Below are 15,511 nucleotides of genomic sequence, written 5' to 3' on the forward strand. Positions count from 1 at the left end.
GGTCATGGTCGCATTTGAAAATCAGTCCTCAGGAACTTTCTGTGACATTCTGCCATAGAGAATTGGCAGTGATCTGCTTAGAGATGCTCTCTTGTAGAGTGTTTTGTTATTGATGAGAGGCTGATGGTTTGGGCGTAGACTTGGTTTGACAAAATGGATTGATGGGTGTCCTGAGTTGTGGCTTTGGGTGGTGGTATGGAATATTCAAGTGAGGCAGCTCCAGTTATTTACACATGCTCATTTCGAGCTTTTGAAACAAATCATGGCAACTTTTTTAAAAAGTAACTTTGAAAGTGGCATTACATTTATTTAAAATTTACTATATGGAATAAAGTTCTTTTTAGCTTTATGAAAATGGAGTCACTTTTCGTGTTCATATGAACTTGGGGGTTTTAATCTACGAAATACTTCCATTTTACCTTGGATCAATTCTGAAATATATTCCATATATAAATATGACACTTAACAGACTTAAGAAATTATATTTTAAACTTAGTAGATGTTCTGTGTGCAGTTGAATATACTACATATATGAAATGCAGTGTATATATTTTCTGTCAAGTTTACTTGTAAGACCATAAAGTCTTTATTGCCATTTGAAAAAGATTGTCGTTCTTGACAGTCAATGTGAATGCCACAGCATCTTTTAAATCTCAGCTTGTCACTTCAGAAGAACAAAGAATGCCTTAAAGTATGACTTTCAGAATTGATTAATCAAGCTGCACTTGCATTTGTAGAAGTTTAAAATTATGCCTTTCCACATTCTGACTGCAGCAAAGTGGATGCTCAGATAAACAAATGCATTTCAGTTTATCTTTGGTGTTCAGGAGGGAAAGCCTTTTGACACTTTTTGGAGAGTGGAAAGAATTACTTAGTAAAATTTGTTTTCAGATTTTCCTCCACCTCTTAGGTGGTTAGCATCAACTGTAACCGTCTGTAATTTGAAGGTTTATCCTTGGAAAACGCAATGTATTCTTATCACTCTAATATAAACCAAAATTTGTTGTATTAATGCATAATCTGTAATACAGTATGTATGTCAGATTTAACTTTCAAGACTAATACCTTTGGGGGAGTGGGAAATGGATGTTAGGATTTGGCGGGGGAGGTTTGTGGATATGGAGATTGAAATTCATGTTTTTGGTTGTTGACATTTTATCTTTATTTTCATATTTGTCCTGGACCTTTCTATGTAGTATTTGGATAGCTGCGTATATGCATATAGTTAAATGAAAATACAGTTTGTTAGTGATCGTATCGAATGTAACAATTCTTGATTAAACATCAGTAGAGCTTAGATTACCCCTTTTGTTGCAATAACGTTACCCCTTTCAATTTAATTTTTAGGATTGGTAGCTTATGTCGATCTTGATGAAAGAGCAATTGATGCTCTCAGGGAATTTAATGAAGAAGGAGCTCTGTCTGTACTACAGCAGTTCAAGGAAAGTGACTTATCACATGTTCAGGTAAGGTCGTTACTCAGAAATGTCTTTGAACAATTAGTAATCTGAAATTATTTTACTATTACTTTTTTTCCTATGGAGAAATGGTATTTTTTTGTTTGCGACTACCTCTTCTTTTAAAAAATTAGTTTAAAGGAAAAAAAGATCTGCTTGTGGCAGAGTTTCAGAAGCCCAAGTATAAAGCAAAAGTTTCCTCCCACCCCCTTGTGCAGTAAGTTATTTTAAAAACTTAAAATTAAAGCCAAGTTTTTATGGTTGTTACTATAGGTTTTTACATGTTACTCAGCTTTTTAACATTTGGGGGTTATTTGATCCTGTTTTATTATCTTGGAGGAAAATGTAGGTGGGAGGAATAGTTTCCGACATCTGGCAAAGACAGTCTAGATGCAGTCACATATCAACAAGTGGAAGACTGTGTTTTCCCAGGGTAGAAGGTAAGCTCCCTGAGGTCTATACTGCCTTACTGCTGTCTGCTCCAATCTCTGGCACATAGTAACCACTCAGCAAATACTTGTTGAATGAATCAGTAAATCTTTTGTTAAAAGCCTAGTTTTCTGAAATTTAAATTTAATTATGTATCTGACCCTTCAGATATTTTTGGTGATTCTTTTTATTGAATTACTTGTCTGTTCTAGAACAAAAGTGCATTTTTATGTGGAGTTATGAAGACCTACAGGCAGAGAGAGAAACAGGGGAGCAAGGTGCAAGAGTCCACAAAGGGACCTGATGAAGCGAAGATCAAGGTAAAACTTGACTTGGGTAGTTGTAATGAAATTGCATTTAATGATGAGGTCAAATGCCTCTTTCCATGTTTCCTAGAAAGTTTCACTTTTTTTTTTTTTGAGACGGAGTCTTGCTCTGTTGCCCAGGCTGGAGTAGTGGCGCAGTCTTGGATCACTGCAAGCTCCACCTCCCAAGTTCATGCCATTCTCCTGCCTCAGCCTCCCAAATAGCTGGGATTACAGCCATGCACCACCACACCCAGCTAATTATTTGTATTTTTAGGAAAGATAGGGTTTCACTATGTTGGCCAGATTGGTCTCGATTTCCTGACCTTGTGATCCGCCCACCTTGGCCTTCAAAGTGCTGGGATTACAGACGTGAGCCACCACGCCCGGCTGAAAGTTTCACTTTTCAAAACTAGTGTTTAGAAATGAAATAATTTAGAGGAATTACATAAGGATAATTTTGGGGATCGACACTCAGTTGCATGTTTAATGAAAAGCCCTAATTCATACTCTTCCTCATTCCCTCTTTTGTGGCCATGAATGACGTATATTTATTGATGCTTCGCTGGTAATTTCTTGGATTGATCCAGTAATGTCTCTTGGTTCAGTTATTTTCCAGCCACTTTGTTTCTTTTCTCTTGATAAAAAGGTTATAACTTGATAAAAAGTTGTTATAACTGCTTTCCTCTTTTCGAATATTCAGTTACCTCAGTTTCTTTATTTGTAAAATGGGGATAGTAATAGTGACTACCTTACAGAGTTATTGTAAGGAGTAAATGAATTAACATATATAAAGCACTTAGAATAATGCCTGGAATGTAGCAAGAACTATATAACCATGAACCATTATTATTATTACTATTTTATTACTTAAACAGCTTTGAAAGGTAAATATACAGCTTTTAATGAAAGACCAGTGAACCTGATTCCTTAGTTAAATGGATACTCGTGTCTTGCTGTAGTGATATACTTTTCTTTTTTTTTTTTTTTTGAGTCAGAGTCTCACTCAGTGGCCCAGGCTGGAGTGCAGTAGCGCCATCTCAGCTCACTTCAACCTCTGTCTCCTGGGTTCAAGCGATTCTCCTGCCTCAGCCTCCTGAGTAGCTGGGACTACAGGCGTGCGCCACCACATCCAGCTAATTTTTTTTTTTTTTTTTTTTTGAGACGGAGTCTCCCTCTGTTGCCCAGGCTGGAGTGCAGTGGCGCGATCTCAGCTCACTGCAAGCTCTGCCTCCTGGGTTCATGCCATTCTCCTGCCTCAGCCTCCTGAGCAGCTGGGACCACAGGTGCCTGCTACCATGCCCGGCTAATTTTTTTTTTCTTGTATTTTTAGTAGAGACAGGGTTTCACTATGTTAGCCAGGATGGTCTCAATCTCCTGACCTCGTGATCCGCCCGCCTCAGCCTCCCAAGTGCTGGGATTACAGGCGTGAGCCGCTGTGCCTGGCCGCTAATTTTTTTATTTTTTGGTAGAGTCGGGGTTTCACTGTGTTAGCCAGGCTGGTCTCAAACTCCTGACCTTGGGGGATCTGCCCACCTCACCCTCCCAAAGTGCTGGGATTACAGGTGTGAGCCACCATATCCGGCCTGTGATAGACTTTTTAATTAGAAATAGTTATTTTATGTTGAAGTTATTTCTATTATTATTACATTGTAATATGTAATGAAATAATTATACAACTCACCATAATGTAGAATCAGTGGGATCCCTGAGCTTGTTTTCCTGCAACTAGATGGTCCCATCTGGGCATACTGGTAGATGGTGACAGATCTTCAAGCATTAGATTCTCATAAGGAGCATGCAACCTAGATCCCTTGTATGCACACTTCACAATAGGATTCACGCTCCTGTGAGAACCTAATGTGGCTGCTGATCTGACAGGAGGTGGAGCTCACAGCTCAGGCAGTAATGGCAATGATAGGGAGGATGAGGAGCGGCTGTAAATACAGATGAAGCTTTGTTCTCACTTGCCCGCTACTCACCTCCTGCTATGCAGCCCGGTTCCTAACAGGCCATGGACCAGTACGGGTCTGTGGCCCAGGGGTGTGGGGACCCCTGTTTTATATTACATTTATGGCTCTGTTTCAGTCAAAGGTAGAAGAATGGAAGGCCGAAGGCATGCATCCCTGTGAAATCCTAGTGTTCACTGAACTTGATGATATCTAAAGTCTCTTATTGTTCTGACATTGTGTAATTTTAAAAACCTGGCTGGGCTCGGTGGCTCACGCCTGTAATCCCAGCACTTTGGGAGGCTGAGGTGGGTGGATCACGAGGTCAGGAGATCGAGACCATCCTGGCTAACAACGGTGAAGCCGCCTGTCTACCAAAAATACAAAAAATTAGCCGGGCGTGGTGGCAGGCGCCTGTAGTCCCAGCTACTTGGGAGGCTGAGGCAGGAGAATGACGTGAACCCAGGAGGCGGAGCTTGCAGTGAGCCAAGATCGCGCCACTGCACTCCAGCCTGAGCGACAGAGCGAGACTCCGTCTCAAAAAAAACACAAAAACCTGAAGTGTAAATTTCTCTTTTCTAGGTAGATTGTGTTTCTTTGTTTACCATTGTGTCTTTTCTTCTCTAAGCTCTTTATATTGATGTTGCCTCAATTATAACATAAATTCCTGAGAGCAAGGAGATTATCTTCTTTTCTATGATTGCTCTTAATACCTAATAGAATGTAAGGAAGGTTGGTAATCAGGAAACACAAGGTTTTACTTATTTTTTGGAACCTGACTATACTCATTTGGTATTTGCCAAATATTTTTAGTCTGTACTGTATGATTCTTGTCTGATTATCTGATTCTTGTGGAGCTTATGATATGGCAGGAGTACAAAACAGAAGGATCAAACAAAATCAAGCTTAAATTATGGAACTTTAAGTACACTAGAGGCTGGGTGCGGTGGCTCACGCCTGTAATCCCAGCACTTTGGGAGGCCAAGTCGGGTGGATCACGAGGTCAGGAGATTGAGACCATCCTGGCTAACACGGTGAAACCCTGTCTCTACTAAAAATACAAAAAATTAGCCGGGCGTTGTGGCGGGCGCCTGTAGTCCCAGCTACTCGGGCGCCTGTAGTCCCAGCTACTCGGGAGGCTGAGGCAGGAAAAGGGCGTGAACCCGGGAGGCGGAGCTTGCAGTGAGCCGAGATCGCGCTACTGCACTCCAGCCTGGGTGACACAGCGAGACTCCGTCTCAAAAAAAAAAAAGTACACTAGAAAGACAGTGGGGGCTGGGCACAGTGGCTCACGCCTGTACTCCTGGCACTTTGGGAGGCCAAGACAGGCGGATCTCATGAGGCCAGGAGTTCCTGACCAGCCTGGCCAACATGGTGAAACCCCATCTCTACTAAAAATACAAAAATTAGCTGGGCGTGGTGGCACATGCCTGTAATCCCAGCTACTTGGGAGGCTGAGACAAAGAGAATCTCTTAGACCCGGGAGGCAGAGGTTGCAGTGAGCCGAGACGATGCCACTGCACTCCAGCCTGGGCAACAGAGCAAGACTCCATCTCAAAAAAAAAGAAAAGACAGTAGGGAGAAATGGATGTGAGTAATAGTAAATGAGAGAAGCTGCATGAAGGAGGTAAGACTTGTGTTAATTTTTTTAAGGATAGAGAACATTTTATTTGAAAAGACTCACTGGTAGAAACATGTATGGGGAACCAGTGCGAATTTTGACTTTTTTTTTTTACCTAACCATAAAAATATATCTCCCAGGAAGTTGGAGTCCTTTCTGGAAAAGATTAATACACTGATGCTTGTGTGTGAGATTTAGTATTCAAGTATAAAGAGATGTATAATTATCTCTAGGCCTTGCTTGAGAGAACTGGTTATACTCTGGATGTAACCACAGGACAGAGGAAGTATGGTGGTCCTCCACCAGACAGTGTGTACTCTGGCGTGCAACCTGGAATTGGAACGGAGGTAAGTGTTCTTTAGCAGTTTACCAAGATCTTTCCAATTTGGAAAGTGTTCTATCCACTATGCAGATACTGTACAGACGGGGGATAATTCTTGATCCCTTTCAAAGTGTAGCTGTTGTTAGTTTTTAGATATCCATTTGTATTTTGCTGCCATCATGAGGATGGATAATCTTGTGACTGGTAGATACCCGAACACTTTATATAGGAATATAATATAGAGTTTTTGGAACAGGTTGCTAAAACCATGCTACTAGCAGCACACCATTTTAGATACTTGGAGTAAAGTTATTTGGAAGACGCAATTGCTTTATTCTGTCTTTTTTTTCCCCTCCCCTGAGATGGAGTTTCGCTCTTGTTGTCCAGGCTGGAGTGCAGTGACACGGTCTCAGCAAACTGCAACCTCGGCCTCCTGGGTTCAAGTGATTCTCCTGCCTCAGCCTCCCGAGTAGCTGGGATTACAGGTGCGTGCCACCACACCTGGCTAATTTTGTATTTTAGTAGAGACGGGGTTTCACCATGTTGGTCAGGCTGGTCTCAAACTCCTGACCTCAAGTTATCCACCCACCTTGGCCTCCCAAAGTGCTGGGATTACAGGAGTTAGCCTCCACACCCGGCTGCTTTATTTTGGTTTTTGCTTTTTGGGGATTGTTTTTGTTTCTGTAGAGACCAGGTCTCACTGTGTTGCCCAGGCTGGTCTTGAACTGCTGGCCTTGGCTTCCCAAAGTGCTGGGATTACAGGCATGAGCCACAGTGCCCAACCAAGTTTTTTTTTTTTTTTTTTTTTTTTTGGTTTTGTTTTGTTTTTTGTTTTTTTGAGATGGAATTTTTGCTCTTGTTGCCTAGGCTGGAGTGCAATGGTGCAATCTCGGCTCACTGCAACCTCCACCTCCTAAGTTTAAGCGATTCTCCTGCCTCAGCCTCCCAAGTAACTGGGATTACTGGCATGCACCACCACACCTGGCTAATTTTTTGTATTTACTAAAGAGGATTTCACCATATTGGTCAGGCTGGTCTTGAACTCATGACCTCAGGTGATCCACCTGCCTTGACCTCCCAAAGTGCTGGGATTACAGGCGTGAGCCACCGCGCCTGGCCAAGTTTTTTTTTTTTTTAATATCAGTAATTTAGAACTGTGCTTGTCCTCTCCCTTGCCTCACCTATCACTCAGAAGGGACTTAGTATTTATGGAGAGATATTATTGATGGGCGTGGATTGCACAAGGGAAGGATGTGGAATCAGATAAAAGATTGAGTATGTTAGTCCATACTTGAACAAAGAAGCAATTCTTTCCCCATCTGTCTTCTTAAAGCTTTTTCCATTTGCCTTATTGCTAGCCTGTTCTATTCCTTCCTTCTCTTCTCCTCCCCTCTCCCCTCTCCCCTCTCTCCATTCAGAGTCTCGCTCTGTCGCCCAGGCTGGAGTGCAGTGGTTGGATCTCAGCCCACTGCAACCTCTGCCTCCCAGGTTCAAGCGATTCTCCTGCCTTAACCTCCCAAGTAGCTGGGACTACAGATGCCTGCCACCACGCCTGGCTAATTTTTCTATTTGTAGTGGAGACGGGGTTGCGCCAAGTTGGCCAGGCGGGTCATGAACTCCTGCTCATCCTTCAAATGGAGAAAACTATGTGCTGAAAAGTAACCTGTTACACCAGGGACCTTTTTTTTTTTTTTTTTTTTTTTTTTTAAGAAACAGTCTCACTGTCACCCAGACTGGAGTTTAGGGGTGTGATCATAGCACACTGCAGCCTCAGACTCCTCCTGGCTCAAGCAGCCCTCCTGCCTCAGCCTCCCCAGTAGCTGGGACTATGGACTCATGCCACCAAACCAAGCTATTTTGTGTTTTGCTCTTGTTGCCCAGGCTGGAGTGTAATGGTGCAATTTCGTCTCACTGCAACCTCTGCTTCCCGGGTTCAAGCGATTCTCCTACCTCAGCCTCAGTAGCTGGGATTACATGCATCCGCCGCCACACCTGGCTAATTTTGTAGTTTTGGTATTTTTAGTAGAGGAGGGGTTTCTCCATGTTGGTCAGGCTGGTCTCGAACTCATGACATAGGTGATCTGCCTGCCTCGGCCTCCCAAAGTGAAGCCCAGCTTTTTTTTTTTTTTTTTTTTTTTTAATTTTTTGTGGAGATGGAGTCTCCCTGTGTTGCCCAACTGGTCTCCAACTCATGGGCTGAAGTGATCTTCCCACTTTGGTCTCCCAAAGTGCTGGGATTACAGGCGTGAGTCACCATGTCTGGCCTAATAAACTCGGAGATAACCAATTTGAAACAAATAGTTGATATGTTAATTGTAAAACACATATACATTCTCTTAGATTGCATTGTTCCTTTAGGAGAAAGATGCATTCTTCTGTATGTTAAATGTTGTTATATACAGCAAATATGATTCCAGCAAAATCCCTATATGTGATCACTAGCATAAAACCACTCCAGTCAAGCAATCACTTTCAGCAAAGTCCTAATGGAAAGTTTCAGATTTCTCTCATAAAGTTAAAGTTCATGAGATTGTGCAAGTACTTGTTGACAAAGTTTTGAAAACTCAGGAAAAATAGGTTTTTAATGTGTTGCTAGTAGATATAATAAATTGGTTTTAATTGTGATTTTTGATGTTGTGAGGTTTGTATTTTGTTCTTTTATATGTTCTTTCAGTGATCATTAAACATTTTTAGGTCTTGATTGAGGAGGTTGAAGTTAGAGTCAGTGCCTGAGACTGTGCAGTATTAAAATTATGAGGGGACTATGATATCTCATTTTTGGGTAAAATCTGTAAATTAACCCATTAGATAAGCACTCATTAACAGACATTGTTGCTAAGTATTGTTCTGAGATGAGAAATATGCAAGGATGATGGGTAGTAATTTTGAAATATATTTTTTAGTGTGTCTAAGCTCTTAGACCTACTCTAGTTGTAGTATTTTTGTATTCTTCAGCTAGTAATGTTAAGCTGCTTTGGGAAGCAAGTTCTGTTTTTGTTTTTGTTTTTTTGAGATGGAGTCTCACTCTGTCGCCCAGGCCAGAGTGTAATGGCACGATCTCGGCTCACTGCAACCTCCGTCTCCCAGGTTCAAGCGATCTTCCTGCCTGAGCCTCCCAAGTAGCTGGGACTGCAAGCATGCACCACCATGCTCAGCTAATTTTTGTATTTTTAGGAGAGACGGGGTTTCACCATGTTGGCCAGGCTGGTCTCAAACTCTTGACCTCATGATCCACCTGCCTCGGCCTCCCAAAGTGCTGGGATTACAGGAGTGAGCCACCTCGCCTGGCCAAGTTCTGTTTTTACTCATTTCCATGAATGTAAGCAATATTCATGGAGGTCATGACTGTATATAATAAATTCTTATCTGTTTGCAGAGCCTACCACTGATGTTTTGCAGAGTAATGAAAAGAAATGGTAGATTGAGATCTCATTCTTTGGTTTATTCATGGTGGTGTCACAGAACCCCAGTGTATTTAACAGAGCCCTAAAGTATATGACTTTGTGGCACCTGAATTGTATTATGTATGAGAAACTGATATATTTGCAAGATAGCAAATGTAAGTAGGAGCTAGATAATATAAGAATCCTAATAGATACCCAAAAGACTCTGTTGGCTGGGTGTGGTGGCTCATGCTTGTAATCCTAGCATTTCAGGAGGCTGAGGCAGGAGAATCATTTGAACCCAGGTGTTTGAGACCAACCTGGCTAACATAAGGAGACCCTGTCTCTATAAAAAATAAAAAATTAGTCGGGCATGGTGGCATGCGCACAGCTATGGCCCTAGCTACTTGGGAGGCTGAGGTGGAAAGATCAGTTGAGTCTGGAGGTCACTACAGTGAGCTGTTATTGTGCCACTGTATTCCAGCCTGGGTGACGGAGCAAGTACCTTGTCTCAAAAAAAGAAAAGACTGTTGAATGACTTGGTTACTTCCTTTATTACTGTTGAAGTGTACTTGATGGATAAATTGTAGACAGCTAAAACTTTTTCTGGGTCTTCATGGCCAGTGAGTGAAGAAAGAAATGTTACTATGGTATTCAGTAGATTCTGTTGGTTCTGAAAAGGGAGGAGGGTTACCTGAAGATGACTGAGTGCTTACTCTGAAAGGGCTCACATGGATCCAGAATGACTCAGAGACTAAAAAGTTAATAAAAGGAAAGTATTCCTATTTCATTTTAGTTAATTAAAAATTGAGCTTAAAAACTTTAAAAGGAACAGTGCTGAATTAGTTTCTGAAAACTTTAGCCTTTTGAATTCTTTTTAGGTCCTAAGTTAAATTGATCTTGAAATGAAGATATTTCCTGTTTCTTAGATAAACCAGTGTTTTCGATTCGTGGTCTGTTTCTTCATGGACTCACGTGACTATAGTATTGGGGACTTTATTGGCCACAGATTTGTTGATGTTTCTTCTGTATTTATTTATTTATAAAAACAAGATCTCACTCTTGCCCAGGCTGGAGTACAGTGGCACAATCGTAGCTCACTGCAACCTCAAACTCCTGGGTTTAGGGGAGCCTCCTGCCTTAGCTTCCCAAGTAACTGGGATTATAGGTACATGGCACCACACTGAGCCAATTTTTTAAATTTTTTATAGAGGCAGGGTCTCGCTTTGTTGCTCAGCCTGGTCTCAAACTCCTGGGCTCAAGCAATCCTCCTGCCTTGGCCTCCTCGAGAGTTGGGTTTACAAGTGTGAGTCACCATGCCCAACCCACACGAGGAAGTTGAGACTCATTGCTTAAGAAACTTGGCCGGGTGCGGTGGCTCACGCCTGTAATCCCAAAACTTTGGAAAGCTGAGGCTGGCAGATCACTTGAGGTCAGGAGTTCGAGACCAGCCTGGCCAACATGTTGAAACCCCATCTCTCCTAAAAATACAAAAATTAGTCAGGCGTGGTGGCACATGCCTGTAGTCCCAGCTACTCAGGAAACCAACACAGGAGAATTGCTTGAATCTGGGAGGTGGAGGTTGCAGTAAGCCGAGATGGCGCCACTGCACTCCGGCCTGGGCGACGGAGCAAGACTCCATCTCAAAAACAGCAACAACAACAACAAAAAACGAAACTTGCTCAAGGTAACTAAAATGTAGATTTGAATCCAGTATAACCGAAAACTCACTGTTCACATTCTTACCACCTTCATAGCTATCACCCTACTATACCAAGCCACTTTTCATCTCTTTCCCAGATTGCCCTGTTACCTGACCAGTCAGCCTATTTCTCCATACAATCCATTTTCTACCCAATCGCTGAAATATACCTTTTAGAACATAAGTCATACCCAGTCATTTTTCTGCTCTAAACTCTCTGATGGCTTCCCAACACATCTGGGAGCAGAAATGCCTAACCATGGTTTAACTTACTCTGGCCCCATTCTCTGTTTTCCCACCACTGTCACTTTCATTCTAGCCATTGGCCTGTGTGCTGTTCTTCAGATATGTTGAGTGTACTCCCATCTCACATTTCATGGCCTTTTGTACTTGTTCCCTCAACTTGGAATGCTCTTTCTTCAGACTTCTTTTTTCTTTTTTTTTTGAGACAGAGTCTTGCTGTGTTTCTCAGGCTGGTCTAGAACTCCTGGCTGGCCTCAAGTGATACTTCTGCCTTGGCCTCCCAAAATGCTGGGATTATAGGCATGAGACACTGCCCCCTCGCCTTCCTCAGGTTTTTACTTAATTTTCTCTTAGATCTCAGCTCAAATTTACCCCTGTAGGGAAGCCCTCCTAATGAAAACTCAGCCCCATCATTTAGCCCCTTTTTCTGTTTTTTCCTTCTTCTTAACATTTAATACCTCTTAAAATAATATAATCACTATTTATTTATTTATTTAAGACAGAGTCTCACTCTGTTGCCTAGGCTGGAGTGCAGTGGCATGATCTCCGCTCACTGCAACCTCCACCTTCCTGGTTCAAGTGATTCTTCTGCCTAAGCCTCCAGAGTAGCTGGGATTACAGGCTTGTGCCACCATGCCTGACTAATTTTTTGTATTTTTAGTTACAGACAGGGTTTCACCATATTGGCCAGGCTGGTCTCAAACTCCTGACTTAAAGTGATCTGCCCACCTTGGCCTCCCAAAGTGCTAGGATTGCACACATGAGCCACTGCGCATGACCCATGTTGTTTACTTTTGTCTGTCTCTCTCAGTAGAATATAAACTTCATGAATGCCTAGACCTTGTCTGTGGTAGTCACTATATTTCTAGAATCTAGAAAAATATATGGCACATGAGTCCAAGGTATATCTAATTACTTGTCTCTTGAAAGATTTGTATTATACAAGTTCTGAGTAGGGTGGGAGCCATGTGTTTGTATAGGCTAGGCATTTACGTGGAGCAGCTTCAAGCAGATACTTTAAAGATTAATTGGATATGGGTGGTAATGGGAGGAATTGAAAACATCTGAGATGTCTGTTTATGGAAGTAGTTCCTCAGTCACCTGGAGGTGGGGGCTAGGAGGGGAGAGAAACAGAAATTATATTCTTCTAAAGGTAGACGGGGGGCAATCGGGAGCCAGTTGACAAGGCTGGGTTTTAATCATTTTGATTTTTAGAAAAAATCATTTGTTACAAACATGTCTTCATCATAGATTTCAAGGTATAAAGATGAGATTGGTATTCTGAATACTTCAGGTAAGAAAAGGTTTTGACGGTGGTAGTTGCATCACCAGTGTTAATACTTGTAGAGAAGGCAAGGATGATGAGAACTGAGGGGGAAAAATACTTTTGTTTTTCTTCCTGAGACAGTTTCACTCTTGTCACCCAGGCTGGGGTGCAATGGCGTGATCTCAGCTCGCTGCAACCTCTGCCTCCCAGGTTCAAGCAATTATCCTGCCTCAGCCTCCCAAGTGGCTGGAATTACAGGCACCTGCCACCATGCCTGGCCAATTTTTGTATTATTAGTAGAGATGGGGTTTCACCATGTTGGCCAGGCTGGTCTTGAACTCCTGACCTCAGGTATTCCGCCCGTCTCAGCCTCCCAAAGTGCTGGGATTACAGGCATAAGTCACTGTGCCCGGCCTGGAAAAAGACTTGAATTTGGTTATTAGAAGTTTATTAGTGACATCTGGGTATACAGTTCGAGTTAGAGGAAGAAGCCAATTATAGAGGGTTAAAGAGAACATAGATGCTGTGTGCTTTTCTGAGTATGTTTTTGTTACAAAGATTGTTCTGCAGGGACATCACTTAAATCACATATAACAGTATCTTGTATCCCTAGTTGTGATGATGCCATAGATGTCTTATTTCTACTTCTCTTTGGCTTCACGGTATTAAGCATGTAGTAGATGTGTTGAAAATAATAACTGTGTGAGTGAGAAAAAAAAACATACGGACGGCGTGTTCAAAACAGGCCAGGCGCAGTGGCTCACACCTGTAATCCCAGTACTTTGGAGGGCCAAGAAAGGAACAGGAAGATCACTTGAGCCCAGTAGTTTGAGACCACTCTGAGCATCATAGCAAGAGCCTCTCTCTACCCCCACCCCCAGATATTAGCTGGGCATAGTGGCAAGAGCCTCTGGTCCCAGCTACTTGAGAGTCTGAGGTGGGAGGATTACTTGAGTCTGGGAGTGTGAGGATATAGTGAGCCATGATCATGCCACTGTGCTGCAGCCTGGGCGACAAGGTGAGACCCTGTCTCAAAAACAAACCAAACATTTATCAGTAAAAGGAAATAAATATAATACAATCTAAAGTAAGGGGTGTTTTGTTGTGTTTTGTTTTTGGATTGTTTGGAGACAGGAAGGAGCCAGTGGGAAGGGAAGGATGGCACTGAGCAAAATATGAGAGTTGAAGGAATAACGATTTGCAGTTATTTCCAGAAAGTGGTAAGAAGAAATGGGCTTATTTATTGTGGCTAAGGAGTTAACCTTAGAAAGGAGGTAGATCTCTTTCTCTGAGGTGCGATAGAAGTGAAAGTAGACATTGTGAGAGGTAAGAATATGAAGAAACCAATGACTTTCTCAGGTGATATCCTTAGAATGAGGTTTAGTGAATGAGGATTGGGGACCTTAAGGAGGTAGAAGAATTGCAATAACTATTGTGTGAGAATCATGCTAAGGAGTCAAAAGAATACCTCAAGTTTTACCAGATAGCAGTGAAAGTGAGTCTTGATTATTTTGGAAAGGATTATCTCTAGATAGTACATCTGTTGTAGAGCTTAACTTCAGAAACTTAATGTCCATAATAATGTCAGCATATTTTGGGTTGGATTGCTATTATTACTTCATTATTTACCTATTATTCCAGCTATTTTTCAGACTGTGAAATGGTGATGTAGATGAGTTTCACTAGAAAATTTGTCATGCAAATACTAATTTTACTCATTCAGACTTTGTGGATTACAAATGTTTTAACATAAAATTTTTTGTTTTTTTTTTGAGATGGAGTCTCTCTCTGTCTCCCAGGCTGGAGTGTAGTGGCGCGATCTCGGCTCCCTGCAAGCTCCGCCTCCCGGGTTCATGCCATTCTCCTGCCTCAGCCTCCTGAGTAGCTGGGACTACAGGCACCAGCCACGACGCCCGGCTAATTTTTTGTATTTTTAGTAGAGACAGGGTTTCACCGTGTTAGCCAGGATGGTCTCGGTCTCCTGACTTGGTGATCCGCCCGCCTCAGCCTCCCAAAGTGCTGGGATTACAGGCGTGAGCCACCGCGCCCGGCCAACATAAAACATTTTTAATGTTGCTTACATTGGAAAAACTTGAAGAAAATTGTAATCTGGTATCAAATGAGGGTTTTTGACTGTATAATTTTTAATTTATCATTGTATATTATAATTTAATCATATATAATTTTGTAATCAAAGATAGATCACAAATTCTTCAAATGGTGAAGAGGTTTTTTTTCATACTTTAAAATTTAATATTTAATATCTGGATAGAGAAAGGAATAGATTGAAGCACTGGAGTTTCTGAAAAATATTGAGATTGCTTTTTATTTATTTATTTATTTATTTAGAGATGGAGTCTTGCTCTGTTGCCCAGGCTGGAGTGCAGTGGCGCGATCTCGGCTCACTGCAAGCTCCACCTCCCGGGCTCACGCCATTCTCCTGCCTCAGCCTCCCAAGTAGCTGGGAGTACAGGCGCCTGCCACCATGCCCGGAGAATTTTTTGTATTTTTAGTGGAGACGGGGTTTCACCATGTTAGCCAGGATAGTCTCGATCTCCTGACCTCGTGATCCACCCACCTCGGCCTCCCAAAGTGCTGGGATTACAGGCGTGAGCTGCCGCGCCCGGCCGAGGTTGCTTTTTAAGTAGTAAAGATTTTAGAGTTGAGGAGATAACTTGAGGAGAGCTATGTCAATCTTTTATTCAATTATTTTATTTTTATTCATTTTTATTTTTAATTTATAAATTAATTTTTTAATTTTAAATAATAGAAATGGGGTTTTGCCATGTTGCCTAGGCTAGTTTTGAACTCCTAGACTCAAGTGATCCACCTT

General features: G+C 42.0%; 1 protein-coding gene across 8 annotated transcripts in view; it reads left to right on the forward strand.

Annotated features, from left to right (window-relative positions):
• HNRNPR (heterogeneous nuclear ribonucleoprotein R) overlaps positions 1-15,511 on the forward strand; it is a 34,200-nt gene that overhangs the window by 4,382 nt on the left and 14,307 nt on the right. For 6 of the 8 annotated variants that reach the window (XM_019012508.2, XM_004024875.5, XM_055387514.2 and 3 more), the window contains 3 exons: positions 1,348-1,466; positions 2,099-2,206; positions 5,995-6,108. In XM_019012508.2, the coding sequence (XP_018868053.1) occupies positions 1,348-1,466; positions 2,099-2,206; positions 5,995-6,108 (341 nt within the window). The remainder of the gene's footprint in view (positions 1-1,347; positions 1,467-2,098; positions 2,207-5,994; positions 6,109-15,511) is intronic. The other 2 variants (XM_055387515.2, XM_063701865.1) reach the window with 1 other exon arrangement.

This window comes from Gorilla gorilla, chromosome 1 (assembly GCF_029281585.2).
Source record: "Gorilla gorilla gorilla isolate KB3781 chromosome 1, NHGRI_mGorGor1-v2.1_pri, whole genome shotgun sequence".
Classification (NCBI taxonomy): domain Eukaryota; kingdom Metazoa; phylum Chordata; class Mammalia; order Primates; family Hominidae; genus Gorilla; species Gorilla gorilla.